At 43.6% G+C, this 23,235-nt stretch overlaps 1 protein-coding gene across 4 annotated transcripts in view; it reads left to right on the forward strand.

Annotated features, from left to right (window-relative positions):
* RASGRF2 (Ras protein specific guanine nucleotide releasing factor 2) overlaps positions 1–18,696 on the forward strand; it is a 117,079-nt gene extending 98,383 nt beyond the window's left edge. For all 4 annotated transcript variants that reach the window (XM_032095774.1, XM_032095775.1, XM_032095776.1 and 1 more), the window contains exons 19-27: positions 1,833–1,945; positions 8,074–8,134; positions 8,624–8,727; positions 9,091–9,175; positions 9,818–10,015; positions 11,555–11,634; positions 12,627–12,744; positions 13,495–13,563; positions 14,233–18,696. In XM_032095774.1, coding sequence (XP_031951665.1) covers positions 1,833–1,945; positions 8,074–8,134; positions 8,624–8,727; positions 9,091–9,175; positions 9,818–10,015; positions 11,555–11,634; positions 12,627–12,744; positions 13,495–13,563; positions 14,233–14,325 — 921 coding nt within the window. In that variant the 3' untranslated portion in view covers positions 14,326–18,696. The remainder of the gene's footprint in view (positions 1–1,832; positions 1,946–8,073; positions 8,135–8,623; positions 8,728–9,090; positions 9,176–9,817; positions 10,016–11,554; positions 11,635–12,626; positions 12,745–13,494; positions 13,564–14,232) is intronic.
* Positions 18,697–23,235: the final 4,539 nt, after the last annotated feature.

Genomic DNA, 23,235 nt, shown 5'->3' on the forward strand with positions numbered 1-23,235 from the left:
CCTCCTGGACACCTGCTCTGCTCATTTGGGATATTTTTGTAGCCCAGGTTGCAGAGATACCCATCCTCTTTTATACAGTGTCTGCCACTGAGCTACAGGACAAGCACTGACATTAATTACACTGATCGCTTAGGCTTGTGCAGACTCAAGGTTTCTCCTTTAACTAAATTTTGATAGTTTTATATTTCACATTATTTTCTTCTTGAAGTCACTGGAGTGAACAGTACTGTCATGTAGTTTAGTTGCATTCCTCATGTTTTCAGTAATTAGCCCCGTTTCCATACCCTAAATATATGAAAAGATTCTCCTGTCTTCTCTTGCAAACAGGCTAAAACAGCTCCTAAGGGAGGCATTTCAGAGCATGGCTATACAAAATGTGTTTTAGAAAACAAACACAGTGCAGTGCCCAGAAATAATTTTTGCTTGGCTTTGAGCTGAATGTTTGATACCCCCTCCAAAGCTTAATGTTGCAGCTTCCTATTCTTCTACACCCTCAAATATGGGTAAACATTTCCAAAAAAATAAAACACAGATATTAATTGGTTCCAGACTATTAATTAGCTGAGGCCCAGGTGAGGACACTCTTGAAGAGTGAAGAGGGGATGCTGTAGCAGGAGGGAAATGCCCAGGGCAGGTGATTTCTGAGCGCTGACATTGGAGCAATAACCCCTCTCAAAAGTGCTGTCAGGCTGGCTGTGGCTGCTCCTGTCACGAGCACCCATTCCCCTCCTGGTCTGAGCTGTTCCCTCCCATTTCCAGTGAGGCTCCACTGGCCTCTGTGGCTGTGGCAGTGCTCTGATGCCCACCACAGCTGGCTCTGCTGCTCCCAGAGGCACACATCTACAGAGCCCTTCACCACGGGAGGGGCTGTGGGGGTTCTTTGGAAATGAAATACAATGCTCCTGTGCCGAGATGCCAGATATTCCCCATTTTCAGTAACTTCGTGCCTGCTGTTCCCATGGAAACAAGAGGGAGCTCTGCACACACATGGTCCTGCTTGCAAGTAGCTGTGGATTGTCAAGGAAGATCTGTGATGCACCAGGCAGCTGAAGGGTTTGGGTTTAGTTTTCCTATGAAAATGCTAGCTTTGAGCTGAATACAAGAATTTTTGGACTGTACCCCAAGTCTTGCCTGTAACTTCTCACCTTAAAGCTTGTACATTCTATAATTTGTGAATGTCTAATACTCTGTTCTCATGATTTTTCCAAATTCAGAGATCACCATAAATAGCTGTTGCATGTCCCTGAATCACAGTCCTGTGTCAGGTATGAGTCTGCCCTAGAGGTAATGAAAATCCTGAAGCTCTTCAGTGCAGGGCTGGCTCATTTAGTTTAGAACTCACTTGTTTGAGTATTCCACAAAAAGCAGACCTTTCCAACAGAGTGGGTATGAGATAAGAAATAGCAGAGCAGGAGGCAGATGAACAGAGAAACTCAAGAAAGCAGTGAGAGGAAGCCCAGTGTCCTGCCTTGCTGGGCAGGGGTGCCAGAACTGCAGGTAAACACAGAGGAGAAGAGAGGATGTTGTGGGTCGTGGTCAGATGCAGGTGATAATTCAGAAAAGAAAGGTAAACTGATCAGCCCATCTCCACGCAGAAGACAAAGGTCAGAAAGGGGAAAAATTACAGGCTTTGGAAGATCCTACTTTTGTGGCCAGTTGGCTATTGCATCTTTCTCTAAATATTTTCAAACATAGTAAAAAACAGAAAGCAAACAAACAAACAAACTGCAAATCTAATTGGAAAAAGAAGGCAAACCCGTTAAACTATACCTTTTCGGTTGTTTGATAAATACTGTTAAGACTAAAGAAAGTAAAAGTTCTTTCCTTTTTAGGATTTTGAGCTGAACAACGAGCTGAAAATGAATGTGTTAAATTTGCTGGAGGAAGTTTTGAGAGACCCTGACCTTCTCCCCCAAGAAAGGAAAGCTACTGCAAACATACTGAGGTAAATGCATTTGTAATTATTTCCCATGTTAACTGCAGTACAGAGTGAGATAGCTGGGGGACTGGCTATCCTAGAATTCACAGGGTTGGGTTTTCCTCCAGAGTATTGAGTTTTGAATGATTGCTCGGTGTTTTATGAGCCATAAAACAGAGCCTGTTTTAAGTTTCATTCATAAAAAATACCTGTACTGGAAAACTTTGCTGCAGAACAGCTGACAGCCATGAGTTCAGCCTTCAAGTATGAGTGAAAACAGCCCTGTCTACAAAGTGTGAATATTTTATAGCTACTGATTTTCATGTAAATCATTCAACATTACTGAGGAGCAGTAAAAATTTAAAGACTAAGCACTGATTAAATGAATTAGTTGAAACGTTTGAAGACTGAAGAGTGATTAAAGTAAAACATCAGGAAAACACAGATAAATCTATGGTGTGCTTTGTTAACATTTCAGTAAGTATTCTGCAGGTAAGCCAATAAGGGTGCAATAGTGTATGCCTGCATTTTCTAAGACCATTTGACAGATTTACCAACAGATACGTGGAAAAAAAAGTGTCTGAAAAGTTGTTCACTTGTGAGGACAAGCATGAAACAAAAGATAAGAAACACAGATAAGTTCTGATTAAAAGCACCTTTCTTTTTACATAAATAAAAATAGTCCTCCTTCTAATAATACTGTGTGTGCTGCTATTGCAAGTGAAAATAATAAGTTTGTTTTATGTGTTTCTTTGGAAGAAACAGCAAGTCAAGAGAGCAAGAAGGATGAGGATGATATGGGTTTTGATAATATGTGTGACAGCAAAGGTTCTACTCACAGTGGGAAAAATTACCTTAAAACTTTCAGCTTCTTAAGAAAATGTTTGAAAACAAGCCTGGGTTGGCTGTTCCTGGCAGAGTACAGGGATGGATTTATAGGCCTTCACCATACAAGTTGGTCAACAATTTCCTGTACCCAGTTTCAAAATAGTCAATTTCCACTAGCAGTTGCATCAGAAAATGGACCTTTGTATTTATGTGTAGACTATGAATTGTCTCTGTTTGTATCCTTTCACTGCTGTTCTAGGAAATGGTTGTTACTGTTTATCCTCTCTTCCCTCCTAGAACTGATTACTGAGTACCTGAGCACACTGTCTGATACACCAGTGAATACAGTTCATCACATACTTCCTTTTTTCCGAATTTTCAAAAATTCAGACTGCATTTTTGACCATTCTCTGAAATTTCATGCTCTATTTCTTTTGCAAAGAAAAAAATGGAAAAAAAGCTTTTTCTTTTAGCCTTGGCTAAAAAATCCTTTATTGCTTTTCAAGACTGGCAGTGCTGCTAAATATACATGGATGCTGGACAACTTGATGTGAAATATTTCAATCCTACTTCAATGTGAATTAAATTTCAATACAATTATTCCCCTTTCACTTGGAAGGGGGAGGTGTTCAGATCACCTCAGGGAAATGTCTGGTAATTAAGAGTGATTTCCAGAGTTTAACAAAGCACTGTGATTACTCCTGGAGACACAGGCTCTCAGCAAGGCTATATGGTCAACTGGGTGAAGGGAATTACAGGATCTAAGGAATAATCTGCTGTTGTTGGCGTGTAACTTTATCTGTGATAGTGACACAGGAGTGCCCGTTCCTTTATTCTTCCACAGTCCTTAAGTTTTAGTGCACATTATTAAAATAGAAATATTTGTAAGCTTTAAAAAACTCTGATGGACTTCCTGGTCTAAGTAGGGACCTGCTCTCCTGTGGAGACTGTGAGCACTCAGTCCTGGCACCATCTCAGGTCCTGGGGCATCCAGGGGTCCCTCTGCTCCTCCAGCTCCTCAGTATGGTGGTGGGTTCAGAGGCAGAACTAGCTGTTCTTTGGCAACTTAACTTTGCAATATTCAGAATATAAATGGGGAGTAGTTTCTGTCAGGGGATTTAGCTGTTCTGGCAGGTTGAAAACATCCTTGTACAGTTCTGGAACTGATTTCATGGAGGATGAGAAACGAGCATTGTCGGGAGAGATGACATTGACCTGCCTGAGTCCTGTCTGATGGCACAACTGCACGAACCCAGAGGGCAAACAGGTTTCCAGTGCCAGAGGGAAAAAGGCTTTTTCTACATTACCACTAAAAACGAAAGTGCTGCACGTGGTGCAAGAGGAGGATGTGATGGCACGGGGTTTGTTCTGTGCCCCCACGCTGCCGTGGCTGGTTCAGTAGGTCAGGCCAAGCACTGAACCTGTTCTGCCCCAGACTGGGAGAGCTCTCGCTGTTTCTTGTCTTCAGAGATCACTGTTTACTGCAGGGGGGAACCACGTTGCTGCTGACCCAGAAGTGCTCAGCTTCGGGCCAAGGTTGCACTGAGCCACCCTGAGGATGCTCCATGTCCTGCAGTGTCCTCCCTGCAGCATCGATCCCTTTTCTGCATCACAGTGGGGATTCTCTGTCGTGTCAGGTTACAGTCAATGTTCCGAGTGTTGAGAGAGGGCCTGCACTGTAAAAATAGTTTCCTGAGCTCCTTCAGCCATCCATAGGCTCTGACAGCCATTATGAAGGGTTTGCATTACTAAAGAACCCTGTGGTGGGACCCTGTGTTTACCTGAAGCACCAAACCACAAAACAAAGTGCAGTCAGGGAATGCAGCATTCCTGCCACAGCCGATCCCTGCCATGGAGGAGATCCTCTCCACCAAAATTCTCTGAATTTAGGCACCCTGGCTTTTCCTCCATGGACAGTGACAGAACACAGGCAGGGGCTTGCTGTGAATCCCCCCAGATGTCCTAAAGGCACTCTTGCAGAATGTGCAGAGGTGCTCCCAGGCTTTGTGTTCCTCTCTTGGTTCCTGTTCAGTGTCTGGCTTGGAGAAAAGGTGCTCAGCCTGTGCCCTGCTCCTTGGAGAGATGTCGTCTTTCTAGTTTTCTTCTGAATTGAGACCTTTCATCTAATACTGCATAGAGGAGAAATATAAATTACCTGGAACTGAAAGGCTTTTTTTGCTGTTGTTAGAAACCAATTTGTTTGAAGATTTCTGACAGCATGCTTTTTGTAAGAAAGCACAGATCTGTCATAACTAGAAGTTTTGACGAAACTTCATTCAAAAGGTTTCTCTGGGACAGGCTGAAAATGGGAAGAAGGAATAATCCAGCTGATGTGCCCTTCATAAAAATAGTCACTCACCCACTTGCTAAGTGAGCGCTATAAAGTAGGCTTTTTTTTGTTGTTCTGCAGAGGTGCTTGCTGCAGGCATTTTATCTAAAACATTTATTCTATCAGAATTCTGGGCTGCCTGTCAGCTGTCACTGTGGGCCTTGGCTTCCCCACATCTCAGTTTTTGTAGTGTACTCTTGAGTCTGAAAGGTCGACAAATGCAGAATGGGCTTAGGACAAGCAGTTCTTGTCAAAAATTCAATTTTAAACATTTGTGAAAGAAAATTCATGCTTTCTGAGGCTTAACATTGGTATTTTTTATGTCTCCTTGAAGGGTATTGCGTAAAAATATGTCTTTTTATAAGCTGCCCCAGCCTTTGCATGCATGTCCATGTATGTGCATAGACTTTCCTTGGAAAATCCTTCCCTTTGTCAGCAGAGATCAGAGGAGCAGGAAAGGTTGGTTTGTGTTCCAAAGATACATCATGGTCAGTTCTGGGAAAGGCTCTGTTTAGAATATGAATGACAAGGAAAATGTTGATGGGAGATGCTGAGCTGCTTCATGCCTTGAGTCATCAAACAAAGCAGCTGGTACTTCTTGCATGATGGGATTTCTGTTGTGTGGACTGACAGGGTTTCTCTTCAGGGTAAAAAAGCTTTTTATAATTCAGAATCTGTTCTGAAAGCTAGGCAAACCTATCAATGTATGTTTGGCTTGAATTTTTATCAGCCTTATTGACTAACCCCTGAAATCTAGATAAAATTAAATTGATAATGAAGCAGGAAGGTATAAATTCAGACTGAACAGCAGTGAATAAATTTGATAGATAACCCTATATGGGGAAAAAAAGGTTCTTTAAAGAAACAGCTCTTCTTCAGACTAAACATAGATGAAATCCAGGGATATGCAGATGTCAAAATGTGATGGATGAACAATTTTTCTGCCTTGTATGATCTCACCAAACAACACATTTCAGGCTCTCTACCTTGCACTAGCTTTTAAGTATTTTTTATATGCCTTATGTACCACAGAGGAAGGAGGAGACATATGTAGAAATTTTCAAATAGAAAATTATTTTAATATTTTGGGTTGGTCAAGCATGAAGAATAGTGAGAGAGAGAGAGAGAGAGAGAATCTTGGTGATTCTAAGAATTAGAAAGATAATTCTGTTATATTTTCTTCATTTCAGAAGGTGCTGGAGGTGTCACCCCGTTGAGTCCTCCCTGAGGGTGACACTGCCCAGGAGAGCCCCTCTGTGCCTTTGCTTTCTCTTGTGACTCTTTTCACAAGGATCTGCTTCTTCCCAGCTCACAGGAGCTCTCCAGAGAGTGCAGTGGGAGCTGTCCAAGCAGGACTGGTCAGCCCAGTGAGTGTCCCCAGTCCTCTGTTGAACCTGGGTGTCCCAAAAGTGACAACAGCACAGACTGAAGTGGAAGATGCTATTGATGCTATTGAAAAAAATACCATTATCCAGGCTAGAGATCGGTCCTCTGCACACTTCATTGTAGAATATTTCTGGATACCAGAAAAGTTGGTTTTGTTTTCTTTCATGAGATCACTGTGCTAGAGAAAAAGCATCCGTTTAGAAGGAGGGATTGAATGGGGCGGGGGGACAGGGCCTGTGTGGCTTTCATTGCTAGAGGTTCTTGTCACAGGATGAACAACACCTTCCTGAGGCACCCAGGCATGAGGTACAGCACAAAATAAGCTGCTCTGCAGGACAGATTGCCAGGCTATTTAAGGGACTGAGGCTGCACTCTGTTATTATCTGGCCAAGAAGCTTAGGGATCTCCTGGAGAGGTAGACACGCCTTGCCTGTTAGACACAAGGTGCTTCAAGCCCTCATGAATTAAAAAGAAAGGTGTTTTGTGTGGATGTGGAAGGCTGCAAATGAAGGAGGCTTCTGAGATCCTGTCTGTGTGTATCTGCATTTGATTTTAGCCTAGCCCTCAGTTTGGCAAACCAAGAGGAAACAGCAGCAGCCCCCAGCAGAAGAACCTGGTGTGCTGGGCATAAAACCCTTCTGCACACCCACCTGGTGCAAACTCATGTCTCATGCCAGAGCTGAGGTCTCCAGGCAAAGTGACACTTTCCCCTTATGGCTTTCCCTGGTGCATGCAGAGTCTGCCCTGCAGAGTGCACTGGTAGGGAACTGGAGGGACCTGTTGCTGTGGGTGTCCTTCTGAAGTCATCAGCAGGACCTTGGGAAGGGTCACCTGAACTGTCCTGGGGAATTCAGCTGAGCAGGACTCTCTGCAGAGAGCCTGACCCAGGGCCCACCTGTACCTGCACCTTCATCCCGATGTTAAACTAAACCTCCCCGGAAGGGAATCTGCCCAGCAACTTCTGGGCACATTGTTGTGTCCTTTCAGATGGCCTTTTACATTCTGACTTAGCTACTTCTCCCTAAATCTTCTCACTCCTGTATTACATAAATCCGGTGTTTTCACGGTTTCTTTGAGTCTGTGTTTTCCAAATGAAGGGGTAAGATCTTGTAATTATGTGCAAGTATGCTGCATCACGGTAGATGGTGTTCAATCAATACTTACTTTCGCCTGGTTAATTTTTGACCCATTACTCTGAAATTACTATAATAATCACAGGTTTTCTGTAGCAGAATTGGAAACACTCATTAACACTTTTATTACTGAAAGGAAATCATGTCCTTGCTACAAGTAAAAGCTGCAGCTCGCTGTCCATTTCCACACTCTGAGCTCAGTGTGGGACACTGAACAGGACAGTTTCCAGGATTCATTAGCTGAGAGATATTAAACCTCCATGGAAATATTTTACCTTACATGTCTCTGATGCTGTAACGGTTTATACACTTTTACTTAAAGAAAGACATGAGTTTTTAGGTAACAGATTTTTTTTATCTCCTCAATTGCAGTTTTAGGATTTATTTGAGATAAACCATTTTGCTGATCTATGATAAGGTTTTCCCATAACCATGGACAATTTTATTTATATAGGATGTTTTGTTATTTTATTTTTCAGGACTCTTTCTCAGGATGATCAAGATGATAACCATTTGAAAATAGAGGATATCATTCAGATGGTAAGTTCATCTTGAGAGTTAAACATCAATACTCCTATAGAAATGTTGTGGGTTTTCATCAATAAAATGTAACACAACTGCAACGTGTTAAGTATTTCTGACAGATACACTGTTCTTTTATACCAAGAATGTCCATTTCAGTTTAGAGATTGTAAGAATTTGAAGGCCATATCAAAAATGAACTTGTCAAAACTTCAGTATTTGGACATAAATCTCAAGATTTTAAAAAGGGGAAAGATATTAATAGATATGAAATTATAAGTGCAAAATATGCGGAGTTTAATTAACCTACATTCATACTCCTGAGCTGGTGTGTGCTTGTACCTCTGTGAGTTTCCAGCCTGGTGTTTGTGTCGTTTGCAGTTGTTATTAATTTTTATTTCTCCTTATCCTGAAGTTAATTGCAGCCCCGTGTTGAAGGTTGCCAGGCAGCTGCTCATGCCCTGTGGCACACAGAGAGACCCCTCAGTGTTCTCCTTGCTTTTGCAGCCAGACTGCCCCAAGCCCGAGTGCTTTGAGACGCTGTCGGCCATGGAGCTGGCGGAGCAGATCACCCTGCTGGACCACGTCGTGTTCCGCAGCATCCCCTACGAGTGAGTGTCCCCTGGGGGGACGGGCCACCGGCCGGGCAGCACCGGCCCCGGGCTCTGCTCCTGAGGAAAGGGTGTCGCACATAAAAGCATCGTGTGGTGTAAATAGGGTCACGGTGCGGGAAATTAGGATGGGGTGATGGGGCACAGGGGATTAAGAGAAAAATAAGTCTTCTGTACAATATTTACCGTTTCAGACAGCATTAAAAATGGTATAGCGAGATGCTGGAATTAGTGTAAAGCTGTGTTATTAGCTTCCAGCAAATTGAGGTATCCTTGAAATCTGCTTAGGCTGTGGTTACAGACAGACTCTCTGCTGTGTTTATGAAGATCTTGTTGGCTTTTTTCTCTCCCATCAATGTCTAGAGAGTTCCTTGGGCAGGGCTGGATGAAAGTGGATAAAAATGAGAGAACGCCCTATATTATGAAAACTAGTCAACATTTTAATGATGTAAGTACTCTCAAATACAGATTTGCTTTCTAGGAACCCCATGGACTGTCTCTGACCTCTGGAACAAAAATACTGGGTTTTGTTGCAGTGTGATGTAATGTGTTATCTAGTAGTGACTTTATGTTGCAGCCTTTTTGTAATTAACCATTTAAATCAAAGCAGATGAAGATTCTTGTTTCCAGTAATTGGTACTCAGCATTTCAGTGGCAATTTAAGAGAAGAACATTTTAAACTGTAGCACATTGCCTTTCAGCCTACTGAAGAAACTGCATTTTCTCCAGACAAATATAACACCAGTTCTGTGTAATGAATGTCCTTTGGATCCCTAAACATGTCTTTGCTCTCTATTATTTTCCTTGATTTGTACTGAGAGACTTCCCAATCAGGGAGTCTCTGATGGCTTTATCATTAGTTTATCACTGATGGCTTGGAGACCTTCCCATTGCATCCCCAACCCTTCACTGCTGTCACCATCCCCTCCACCTGCCTCAAGCTCTGTTTTCAGTGTTCCCTGGGTTTATCAAGAGCCATCATTTCCATCCTGCGCTGGTTGGGGGTTGTTCTGCCTTGTCCCTTAATTAGTGACATGTTAGAAGGGATCGTGCTTCGCTTCCCTGAGTCCCTGCCTCTCCCCGTGGCCAGATGAGCAACCTGGTGGCCTCGCAGATCATGAGCTACGCCGATGTCCCCTCGCGGGCCAGCGCCATCGAGAAGTGGGTGGCGGTGGCCGACATCTGCCGCTGCCTGCACAACTACAACGGCGTGCTGGAGATCACCTCGGCCCTCAACAGGAGTGCCATCTACAGGCTCAAGAAAACCTGGGCAAAGGTGTCCAAACAGGTGAGAAGGACACGGCCACGGGCGGGGGGGGTCCCGGTTCCATCTATAACCGTGTCCAGGGGTTGAGACGGGATCCCTCCTGTAAATATTTCTGCTTTTCCACCGCGTGGAACTGGCATCTCCTGTCCAGGTCTTTTGTAGTTAGTTTTTTTATCTGTGGGAACAAACTGTTTTCAACATAATTGGCAAGTGTCAAAGACTATTGGGCCTGACGTGCTGAAATGTTCAAGTAAACTAAATTTAGGCATTTTTTGATAGACACATCTGGGTGGTTACAAGCTATGGTTAAAGTCTGGCCAGCTGCCTAAAATAGGAACTGCCTGTGCAGAAAGCCTGAAAGAAGGTCAGAACCTCTCAAATTCATGAGTTTTTTTCTTCCCAGTAGGGGATGGTTGAGAAAAAGTCTTCTTTCTCATTAAGGAGCTCAAGTTCAGGTGCAGTGAACACCTCTCTTTAACCCTTACCTGGCTGCTGAGAATGTCAGCAGAAGCTGTGAGAATGACTGCCAGCCTCAAAAGAAAAACACTCACATGAAAAAAAGGCCTGTTGGGATGAAGATAATCCAGTCTTTTATGTTCTGTGTTCTAAATGGTTCAGAGAAATACAATTAAAATACATTCTGACTGTACACCTTCTCCAGTCAGCTTTTTCTCAGCTGCTTCGTAGCTGCTGCTATGTTATTCTATTTAAAAATCTGTTAAAAATCCTTTAAATACAAACTGTTGTGAGTTTACCTCCAAAAAGTGTTATGGATAGAATTATTTTGATTTTTAAACTTCTCAATTAAAAAAGAAAAAACCAAACCCACAGCAGATTGATGTTGTGGCACAGTCCTGTGGCACCTATTGGGAATGCAATCTGGGTTTTTCATCAGCCTGCTTCTTAGAAGAAAGTGACTCTGTCTGCCTACAGCTCTCTCTTAATTGGAAATTCAGTTTCAAATACGATGAATTTCTTATCATTCTCTACACTCAAGTCTCAAGTCAGTAGCAAAAACAGTCTGAAAATCAAATTTATTTCACTTAAGAAGGAACCAGGGTCTGATGATGGCCACTGAAAGTGATTTGTGTAAGACATGAATGTATTCTCATTTACATACTCAGCTTTTACCTGGAACTTGAAGGCAAAATCAGCTCAGTGCAAGCTCCAAGGCAAGGAACAGCCCTTGCTGTCACCAACTTCAGTAAATGCAGCTGAGGACCCTCAGCAACATGTAGGATCTGTTATATTCTTGTGTGCACAGCAAACTGAATTCCTGACCATTAATTTAATAAACCTGTGGGTTTTCCTCCATTTGCAGGGTAATAATATTAGCATAAATACAGGTTCTGTGTATCACTCATAGGAAAATCTTTAAAGCTGCCTAATCTCCATTTTCAGAAAGACAGGAGGAACTGCAGTAAAGCTTAATTCTTAATGCCTGTTTTGCTACTCCTGAAAATGGGGTGGGGATGATAAGTGAATGACACCTTTGCTACAGTCTAATTCCAGTCATTTACGTGCACCAGCAATGACATTTGTAATGCATTTTCTTTCTAGACAAAAGCTCTCATGGACAAGCTTCAGAAGACTGTGTCATCTGAAGGAAGGTTTAAAAACCTGAGAGAAATGCTCAAAAAGTATGCCTCCCTACAGTATACAACTGTGTTTTGTTATAAGAAGTGGATAGTTCATGTTAAAGATTAATTGCATTTGATTAAGCTTTAATAATTAATATCCTTCTTGCCTAATAACCTTTTAAAATCTAGGTTGGTTCTATTTGGCATTATTGTTTTGCTGAATATGCTGTGATTTAATACCCCTGGTGGATAAACATAGTAGCTCCAGAGAATTACTGAAACAAATGAAACTATTTTTCTGTGTGAACATTCCCTGTTGGGGTTTTATGTACACTGATAAACTTTTTCAATAACTGTAAAGTCAGCTTTATAAATTAAAGATTTATGGAAAACAGGATTGTTCTAGTTAAGTTTAGGGCTTGGGACTAAGCCTGTGTCAGGTCACAGACCCATTCATATGACAATAAACTATGTTTCTGACAATAAATTATGAGAGGAACATAGGGACAGGACAAAGGCTCAGGGACATTTCTTCTCCTTTGGCCTCCCAGCCTGCTGGAAAACAGCCTGTTTCTTTTATGCAGCAGTCCTTGAATATTGTTTTCTTTAATTGATTTGCCAGATTGCATTTGACATTCTGTAATTTTGGTATCCAGGATATTCCGTGTCAAGTGTTCTGCAATTTATGTGCTGATTCCAGCTGTATAAAAACCTGGATTTTTCTGAGTTTTGTAATTGGAAGCAGGCTTTTCAGAATCGAATGGCACAACTACTTCAAGTGATCTTGAGAGAAGCTGACAACTGAACAGCCAGAATAATTAATGGTATATTTAAAAATTGCCATTAATATTAGATATTGGGCAGAATGCATTCAATTTGTCACAGGCAGAGCAAACACAACTCTAGCAGAGGCAGAGGAGCTGTTTGTCCTGGAAAGGAATGCAACCCATTGCTTAGAAGCGGGCAAAGTAATAAAGAGTTTGTGTGAGTTAGAAAAAAATGCATTTGCAAAATGTAGCTACAGGAAAATAATCTGATTTGTTGATTTACAGCTGTAACCCACCTGCTGTTCCCTACCTTGGGATGTACCTGACTGACCTGGCATTTATTGAGGAAGGAACACCCAACTTCACTGAGGAAGGCCTTGTCAATTTTTCCAAAATGAGAATGGTAATTTTCAATTTCTTACATGCTTCACCAACAGGTGTTTAATTGCGTGTGTTAATTATTGATTTCATTGTAACTCCACTGAATGTAACTTCGGGGAAGGTGTTTTGGTGGTGTGCAAGAGAGGCAGTGCTTGGAGAGCAATTCCTTGAGGCAGTCTTCTATCACCACCTTCTGGCAGGCTGGGTATTTTCACAGGCTGAATTTGTCCCCAGTTTACTTTCTGAGAAATGACAGCAAAAGCAACTGCCTGAAGCTCGTGAAGGAGCAACAAAAAGCTTTCCTAAATAACCAGAATTACAGGAATGCAGTGATTCAGCAGGAAGCAGTAATCACAATGTTCTTTTCAAAGTGTGCCCTGGTCTATCTGAAGAGCACTTTTAAGTTGATGCTTCTCTCACTGCCATGTAATGCTCTTTTGTAACAGCTCCTCAGAGGGAGGCATGGAAATTTCTCCTCTCATTTCAGCTTAATGCCCATCTTAGGGCTACACTCTGCAGCAGTCACTCGAGGGAAAGAGCAGGGAGGTTTCATTATGGGAAGGGGAGAGCCAGGGTGGTTCACTTGGGGCTGACTGAGGAATAAATGTTTGACTTGGGAAAGTGAAGTCCTTGGGAGCTGTTGGAAGATGACCTCTACCCTTCCCTTCCATCCTCCCAAGCTAAATGGAATAATTTGGTGCAAAATTATGGCTTTGTGTGGCTTAGCTGGAGTCAAACTGGTTGCACTTACATACCCGTGTTCTTTTGAAAGATCTCACATATTATCAGGGAAATACGGCAGTTCCAGCAGTCCTCCTACCGCATCGAGCACCAGCAGAAGGTAAGGCTCCTGCCTGCTACTGAAATCAGCGCTGTGGCAGCAATTACCTGTGAGGCACAGCTGTCATTGAAAGCTAAAATTGGTGTTTTCTGCTCCCACGCATGGAGGAGAGGACAGATGGACACAGAGACGGGTCTTTGGGGCGGTGAGACCCTCACCCTGCAGGGGCTCTTTGTTTGATGCCTTCTAAAGAAGCTTTTTGCTCCTTTGGAAGGTCCCTGGGGATTTGCAGCCCACGAGAGTGTGAGGGGTTCAGAGGGAGGTGTGTTCTCCCTGCCCTGAGACCGTGCACTGAGGGTCAGGAGATGCCCCGAGCACCTGCTGAGGCATCCTGCAATTCCTTTCCCCTTCGTCCTTGGGAGTGATGCAACTGTGACCAAAGCCGGTCTGTGCCTTCAGAGAAGGTTCATCTCAGACTCCAGACGAGCAGCTTGGGTTGAGGTAACCTGGCAAAGGATTTGCCCTTTCCTAAGAGGAGTTAATCCTAATGAATTCCCAGAGTGCTGCAGCTCCATCTTTATGCCAGCAGCATTCCAAGGAGCTGTGTGGTTTCTCAAGAAAACAACACGAGGGGATCTCGAGATCCAAAATGTGCTGAAAGGGAAAAGAAGGCTGGGAGGTTCCTATGGCAGTTCCGTGCAGTCTGTCCATCCATGTTTCCCCATCCAGGTCACTCACTACCTGCTGGACAAGACCCTGATCATCGACGAGGACACCTTGTACGAGCTGTCCCTGAAGATCGAGCCCCGGCTCCCCGCCTGACGTGCCCGCCCCGCTGCAGACAGCTCTGGGACAGTGAACAGAACCATGCATGCCACCTCCTATAGACAGCAAGATGAATTCTGAGAAGAATGCCAGCTCTCTTGTCGCAAGAGATACAGAGTCTCACAGCCTTTCCCTCTCAGGAAACACAAATGAGTGTTGGAGGTGAAAGACAAAGACTCTTCCTACCCAGCTTAAGCAATATCTGCTTTGCAAAGATCATGTTTGGCATTAGGGATCATGATTTAATGGGAAACAGGAGACTTTCCTGTGAACAGGCACTCATTGCAGCCATCTCACATGAGAAATTAAGGGTACAGATTTAAATGGTGGTAATATATTCAGGTGTATTAGGATAAATAAGCAAAGTGAGGTGGCTGGGTTGATGGCTAACTATGTGTTCACTGAGGCAGTAATGGCTGTGGTGTTCTCATATTGTGGTAATTCCATTCAAAAATCAGGATTTTAGCAGTCATCTACTACTTTGGAGTGATACTGACAGCATCTAGTAACTTCAGATCTGCAGTTGTTTGAAACACCCGCTGTACATTTAATGCTACTCTTCATAAAACATTCTCTTCTTTCAGTGTCTCGCCAGCCTTTTCTAAGGTGACTGATTGTATCTGTAAAAATGATTTGTAAATATATTTTTCATCAGTGAGAGTATTTACAGCATGGAGAGCAAATGGACTGGTGGAATAGTTGTAAATAGTTGCCAGCTGGGAAGGTGAGGGATCAGGAGGGGTGGTGCAGAGGAGGGTGAGTGACGTTGCACACAGCCCTGGAAGAGGCACTTTATTTTCCTGCGCCTCCTGCAGCTTCTCTGACAAGTCAGGCTACAGAGCACTTTCTGGACACACTGTGGAGAGAAATACATGTCTGCCTGGCAGCAGGCGGTGATCAGCAGTGAACACTTGGAGCTGGAGTGACAGTTTCGTTCTGCGTGGAATCGGTGGTTTGAAAAATGTGTATCTTTTTGTTGTTGTTCAGCCATTTGGCACTGACTTAGCTCTAAAATTGAACCTGTCAGTGGCAAACATTGAATGCCAGCAGACACAAACTATATATTTTTATCTGAGCTAGTAATTATCACGTGCATATGTTTGAGAAAACGTGCTATTTGTAAATGTTTTCAGAGCCTCTGCTTTTGTGATGTACCAGGTAGATAGATGTCATTTCTACAGTAGTTGGTACTTGTATTTTCCTCATCAAGAGTGGCCTGTCGTAGCTGCATGGGAAGTTAGCTCAAATGCTATAAAGGACATCATAGCATAAAACACAGGTGTTATCACTGTTGAAAATAAAAATTGGCTGGAAAAGTGTCCTTACTTTTCCAATGATATTCAGCCAGTTGAAGAAATAGGGCTATATCACCGTATACCTCCCTTAAATCCTCTCAGGGAGAAAGGTGTTTAAAACAGATTGTGACTGAGGCCTATTTGATCTGACATATCTTACACAGTCATGATGCTTCTTAACGCTGGCGATGAAAAATGGACCTGCCTGGCTTGTGGTTTTTGTCTTTATTTGCACTTTAATTACACTGCTGGCCCAGCCCAGAGCTGCACAATGAGTTCCATTCGTTCTGTCTGAGTGTGACTGCCAGCACTTACAAATGTACCTTAGCAGCTGTAAGTTTCATTAAGGTCCTTCTCCACAAGGACCATCTCCTTGTAAATAACTGCATGGGGAAGTGTCCCTGATACTGGAAAATTCCTCCATTAGAAAAGCAGACAGCAAGGGAGATGGAAATGCTAGGAACACTTTAAATAGTTCTGGCTAATGATTGCTGTAGAAATGTTACTTATAGAAGCTTTTTATTGTAAAAAATGTGTTTATTTCTTTTGACTAATGATTGACAAGAAGCTGATTGCATCCCAGTGCATGATATGAGGAGAGAAAAAAAAGAGCATGGTTTATTTGGACCACAAAACCAACTGTGTGTTTACTGTAAAGCAGTTACCAGGCAGTAGTTTCATAAAACACTTCGAAGTCATGGAGCAACAGGGAAAATGTGGTCCAAAAAATGATTTCTTAAGTTGGTTTTATTGTTTCTTTGTTAACAAAGAAAATGTCTAACAGCTGTCAGTGTCAATGAGCATCTGTGTTATACGCTATAAAGTGCTGCTTTATCTGCCTGTACCCATTTAACCAAATCTCCTTCATGTTCTTAGGGTTACAGGGTACAAATCCTCATCGTGCTCCTGTCACAGTTCATTGTTCTGTGCTCCACACGTGTGTGTTGGTCAGAGCACTCGATGCATTTCAGCGCTGGCTCACAGGGCTGTGCTGTGCTCATGTGACGAGAGGAGGGGGGCAGATGGGCCTTTCCAAAGGGGCTGAGCACCCAGAGCTTGAAATCAGTGGGAATGTGGTAGTTCAGCCCCTTTGGGGAAGCACATCCTGCTCGTATGCCAAAGGTTGCCTCTTGTCCCAGTGGCCAGTTTAGGTCAGAATCAGGAGAGTTGCATGCTTGATCTGTGTTTGTAGCAACAGCAGCAGCAGCAACAAAATTTGTTAAAAATTACTATGGTCACAGTGATGTTTGACTTGCTGATGGCTAACGTTGATGTTTTTGCTTGGGGATACAATGCTTTTGTTAAAGCACAGGAAGAAGTGAGGATGCACCTTGTCGCCCACAACCCTCGCCAGGGCTGCAGCCCCGTGACGGCAGCTGGCAGCAGCTGTTGTGCAGCACACACAGCCAGTGCTGGGCTGTGGGCTGAGTGCTTCTGAGTGCCTCTGCTACAGCCCTGCTGCATGTTTGGGCTGTGGCAATAGTCAGTAGGCAGCAGCAACCTGCTTTATGTGAGGCTTTGCCTAGTTCCAGTATGACCAGCTTAGCCCAGTGGTGTCCCTGTGTGGCCACAGGGGTCTGGAGCTCCTCGCTCCCTGTGCCACCCCACCACAGCCGCATCACGTAGAGATAGAGATATCATCATCACACACCCACTCTTGGCCTCTGGTGTTTCAGGGAGCACGGCTCCCAGTGAGGACTCTGTCACTGGGGTCTTGCTGTCTTTTAGGATCTTGTCTCTCGCTGCTTTCACGCCGCGGGAGCATCACAGACTCACTTTCCTGCAAAGGGAGCCGGAGGAGCCCCGCGAGTGAGGATTCCCTGGACAGAGAAGGGCCGAAGCGCCTGTCCACTTGCCTTCTGAGCCCCCAGGCTGCCTGCAGCGAGGGCTGCTCCGTGCGCGGGCGGCCGGGCCGCTGGCGGCGATGGGGATAACGCGTTTCACCCGCTGCTCTGCGGCGGGCGCGCTGCCAGCCACGCCCGCGGGCTCCGCAGGACCTTGTACTGCAAAAGTAGCAGCCCAGCTGTGACCGTGGTGACCCGGGACCCTGGGCAGCAGCACAGACACGGCCCCTTCAGCGACCGAGAGCGCTCGTCACACGCTGACACAGGGTTAGAGTTGCCTTCACCCCAGCCTTCACCCCCAGCCCTCCCCCTGAACCCAGCAGTTGTTGTTAGTGACCGAGCCCTGAGTACTCATCCTCTAGATGAAAACCTAGACCTGTAGAATTCACAGTGGCAGTGTGTGTTCGTTCTGTCCCTTTCCTCTGGCTAGTCCTGTGACACACAGACACGTAGCTTCATGGTGAGAGGTGATACCTGGCGCTGATCACCCTGATTTTGGAGTAAGGAGGAGGTCCCCGTCCTCTTTCTGCTTTCCTAGCTTTTAATACTGATTATTGTTCTGTAGGATAAAAAGGAACTTAATTATTTTAATTATTTATTAACTTAAACCATGTTGATTTTTATTTCAGGACATGTTAATTATCCCAAATTTTCCTTCATGTTTATAATTTATTTTAAGGGTTTTCAAAAACACTGTTTTATTTGTATCAACATTCAGTCTTTCCTCCTTTCACTCTTAGCAACAATATTAAACCTTGATGATTTAAAACTCTCACCCATAGAGACATTTTTACCCACTCATAATTTTACTCACCAAGGGCAAAACCCTTCAGACCTCATTCTTGACAGTACCTTAGGCTTCACCGAGAGCTCTTCATAAGTCTTTGGGGATCTGGCTCTCAGCTATTTGCCTGTTACAGTTTTTGCCTCCAAAGGTCAAATGTCTCTGTCTAGGATGCTTTATGTCCAAAATGCTGCTCAGTGATGGTTGTTCTGTTGTACCTTTACTCCTGAGGTAGTGTCTGAAGTTCTGTTACCTAGGGCAGTAGATGTGTGTTTATTTGACAGATGTACCTATATCAAACGTGTTACTTAGTGCACAATCCAGTTGTTTTTGCATGTATTGCAACTTCTCTTTTGACCTGAGGTTATTGCTTTGTATTGTTAGTAAGGCATACCAGGCAAGCTGTTGTGCCTGTGTGCTAATAAACATTCTTTTCTTTCCCGAGTTTCAAGAGTCCTCACTGGAGTTTGTTTATTCTTTTATCCCGTCATGAAGAATTAAATCTACTCCCTCTGAATTACCGAGTCTCTTAGAAAAGCAAGTCATGAAAGAGGAAAAAAATCGGGGAAAATTTTGGGTCCGTAGTGGGAATGAATGGTTTAAATTACTGTGTTTTACTCTTCTTTTCCACTCATGATGCATTGCAGCTGCCATGGGCATCACTGGTCATAACTGACATTGGGTTTGGACTTCTGTCTACACATCCCTTGCTTTCTCTGGGCTGGTGTCCTGCCCTGGGTTTAAAAAACCAATAAAAGCACATGTTAAACACAGGAAAAGACAGAAACTGTCATACATGAAATCCCTATTTGTGCTTGGTCTTTGCATATTAAGTGCTTTAAGTAATTAATTTTGAGTTAAATATTTTTAAATAGAATCCTAAAATTAACCCATCAGCCCAGGTACAAAAATCAAGTTCCATTATCAGTGTTTTCAATTGTTCAAAGTAGTTTATTAAGAGAGTTGCACCCTTCCCAGTTAAAAATTCCCCAGTTAAAAATCCCCAAGTTCTGCTCCCTTTTCAAACTTCAAACCACCTGTACATCATAAGAGTTATCTTTCCTGTGTTTACTGTATACTTTTGCAAGTGTTTTGAGATGTGTTGGATGTATTTTAATACTTTTTTTAGGTGTTTTTACTTGCACTTTGGTTCCAAGGCTAACTCGAAAAACCCCAGTCCTAACAGCCAGCAGCTATTTTTAGCCCCATAGCCAGTACCCTGTAGGCAAGCTCCATGGCAACCTGAATTTTAATGAAGGCATTTTAGCACCCTCATCTCAACTAATACCACTCCTCTGACAACGATGAGCCATTGGTGGACAGAGATGATCTGTCAAAGGGAAAGCACCAATCACTTTAAACCAAAGGGGCGGGCTGTGGGCAGACTGGGGCGGAGCAAAGGCACTATAAAACAACAAGACAGTGAAAGAGAAGCTCTTTGCAGGCTAGCTGTGGTGGATGTCGGTGCTGGGCATTAAAAGCTTTACTCCTGTTAAGGAGCCTTTAGTAATTTTTTACTTTTGGACCAGCCAAAAGCCAGCCCAGCACTGCAAGTCTTTCTTTTTCTCTACCTGAGGTCCAGTGCTGTGTCAGCCAGAAGATCTCAGATCCCTGCGCTCCTGGAGCGTAGCATCTACTGAGCCATAGGATCCCAAATTTTTATATTTTTCTAATTTCTGTAATTTTTCAATTTTTCTGTTTTCAATAAATTAATCTTTTTAAGAGTTGTCTCTTTTCTCACAGAAACCACAGTGGTTTGTAAGTAGGTTGTGTCCTTCCCTTTGTTATAGGATAACAACTCACGTGGAGGTAAAGTGACTTGCAAAATGAAGAGAAACTGTTAACAGAGGTTGGGACTACAAAACCAGGTCTCCAGCTTGTGTTACATGCTTTAATCACTGCTTACAGCTTTTCTGTGTTGAACTCAGTGATTTCATGAAAACTGAAAGATTCCTCTTAAATTTGTTTCAAGAATTAACATTTTAAACAAGTAAACAGCAATGGCACAGCAGGTCTGTGTAAGGAGGAGATACAGCAAGTGACAGAATAAAACCAGCTTCTTTTCAGTATTTTGTGACCTTGTGGTCACATCTTCTCCATTCCGTTTACATTTCTGGTAAATTACATTTCACATAAAAACTGAAATTAACTGGGAGAGCAACTTACCCTTGAAGTTGTCAGATACAGTCAATAGAAGAAGAAAAATTATAATACTTCCTAAGCAGCTCTGTTTAAAAGTGCTGCAGGATAATTAAAAGTTGTTTTCCCAACACTTTAAGCCATTCATTTTCCCTATGCCAAACAGTTAGCTGATTTACGTCTTTATTCTAAGGCCATCATTGTAGGACGAGAGAATGACAGAATGGTTTGGGATGGAAGGGACAATTATGCCCCATCCAGGGCCAGCCGTGCCATGAGCAGGAACACCTCCCACTGTCCCAGGCTGCTCCCAGCCCCAGTGTCCAGCCTGGCCTTGGACACTGCCAGGGATCCAGGGGCAGCCACAGCTGCTCTGGGCACCCTGTGCCAGGGCCTGCCCACCCTCACAGGGAACAATTCCTTCCCAAGATCCCATCCATCCCTGCCTCTGGCACTGGGAAGCCATGCTGGAATCTCCAAATAAATCTGAGAGCACCCAACCCTCTTTAATGTTGACCATGAAGGAAGCAGAGGAAGCTCGTGGTTACAGGCTGTTCAAAATCCTCAGTTCTGTGAAGAAATTGGTCCTGACTGATAATGCAAACATAATGAATAAGAATTGTGAAGATTGAATTACGCCTTGAAAGTTACATTCCAGTGTTCTGCCTCTATTTCTGTATAACCTTAAAAGAAGTAAAATTTGAGAAGACCAGATTTTGGCTTTAAATATCCAGTTTAAAAGAGGACTGCAACAATGACTGGTATTGGTTCTAGTTCCTTGCTCCTGGATATGACTCCGTACATGGGGGTTGGTGGCAGCAGAAATCACCTCAAGTTTGCTTTCTCAGAGGTGGCACCTCCCCTGTGTGACACTCTTTGGGTCAGGTGGATGGGCCAGAAATACTCAGAATTGTTGCTAAAAGCTTCTCTTGTCTCACTCTACCCTGCCTGTAAGGTCTGTGTTTGTAGGATTGGGGACAATATATGCAAATCACATCTAGATCCTTGATATGTTTCATGTAGACCAAACCCAGCAACTTTTCCAGACAGAGAAGACACAAAGTCATACTGATGCTTCATATTCCATTTGAAATAGTAATATTTGTTTCTTCCATTTTGTTGGTTGTGAAAATTTCATATCCAATGGAAAAACCATCTGCAACAAGAGCACCTTTTTCCTTCTCTAACCATTCCTCCCGGGGTTTCCATGACAAGGAAATGCTGGGTCACCATGGTGGAAAGAGAGAAGGTGTCCAGAGGTCAAGATACCTGAATGTTTGTGAGCTGTGGTTCTCTGGTCACTACTGGTTTGAGCTCCCTGACAATCACCATCGCAGAATTGATTTATTTGTGTCTGCAATGCAGCTGGCAAAAAATGAGGGGAAAAAAAAAAAAAAAAAGGACCACTTTTTGAATTTTGGATATTCCTGCTTCTCCAAAGGGCCAGTTCCATCTTTAGGAAAACCTTTTCTCCTCCCTTCAGCCAGAAAACACATTGCTAATTATAGACAGCCTTTCCTCTACTCTGTAGTGGATGCCCTGTGAAGAGCAACTTCAATTACTTAAAATAGCTGGGTTATTTTTAAAACCTTGGTTGGGCCTTGTTGAGCTCTGTATTTAGTGGACTTGTAGTAGCACCTTGAGAAGCCTTTCTCTGGAGGAATTGCAGGTGTAGGTTGGCTGCTCTGTGCCTGCTTGTCCCCTTGGCCATGGCCAGTGTGTGCCCATGACTGACACCAAGAGCTTGATTTGCCTCCACAGCCCCTGTGGGGTGCAGGGGTTGGATGCCCCTCAAAAAGGGATTTTTCCCCATCTGAGACCTCGGTGGCTGCGCTGTGTAAGTGGATATTGAGCATTCGCAGTCACGAGGAATCCTCAGCACAAGGACAGGGTAACCCCTTGGTATCAGGTGTGTTTGCTCATGGGGTGCTGTGCCTCACTGCCTTATTCTGAATCCCAGGAATTACAGAGCCATGGAACTGGAAAACCGGGAACTGCCATTGCACCAGGGGACAGTCCAGCTTATGGTTTATAAGGACGTTGTGTCCAGTGGCTCTTTGCTGGTCTTATTTAGCAGAGCTGACTTCAGCAGCAGGAGAGACACTGATCTGTGTCCTTGCGCAGCTCCTCAGGACAAACACAGCACCCTCCAACTCCTGACTCCACACACAGAGTTTGGACGAACAGCTCGGCTCATCACTTCTGTCCTGACTGCTTTGACTGCTAATAAACTGTGTCCCACACACAGAAACTGAACTTCAAATAAATTTTCTTTTCAATAGAAAAGGCTCTCCCATAAAACACAGTAACCTTTGTCTGGCCCTTACAGGTAACTCCCCTGTCCAGCAGCTCCCAGGACAAACCCCAGCTGCTGGACTCTGTGCATGGGCAGATGGCATTAATAGGAACTGCAACTGAATTAACACTCAGCTACTGCTGCCTCCCCAGCACGAGCACTGAAACCACCACAGCATTTCAGTTGTTAGACAATTATGTTAGAGATGAAAATGGGGCATTATTTACGGATGATCCTTGGCATGCCAACTGTTTCAGCACCTGAGTTTCTCACAAAATAGACCACAGAACAGTAGTAAAGCTGAACCATTTTTTAAGTATTAATGATATATTCTTTAGAAGTCATTAGGGAAGTTGCTAACAGTGTTTTCCAGGTGTTTGTGCTGTAAATTCACAGTCTGGGGTTTGTTTGCATCTTCTGTTCTCCCAGGCTCTCAGCTGGCAAATACTTGAACCTCTGCATAACCCAGCCAGGCACTTCATGGTATCACCTGCTTCCAGGTGAAGTCCTGGTCTGCCCAAGGCCTTTATGACAAAAGGGTAAAAAATG

Source organism: Corvus moneduloides, chromosome Z, assembly GCF_009650955.1.
Source record: "Corvus moneduloides isolate bCorMon1 chromosome Z, bCorMon1.pri, whole genome shotgun sequence".
In the NCBI taxonomy this organism is placed as follows: Eukaryota; Metazoa; Chordata; class Aves; order Passeriformes; family Corvidae; genus Corvus; species Corvus moneduloides.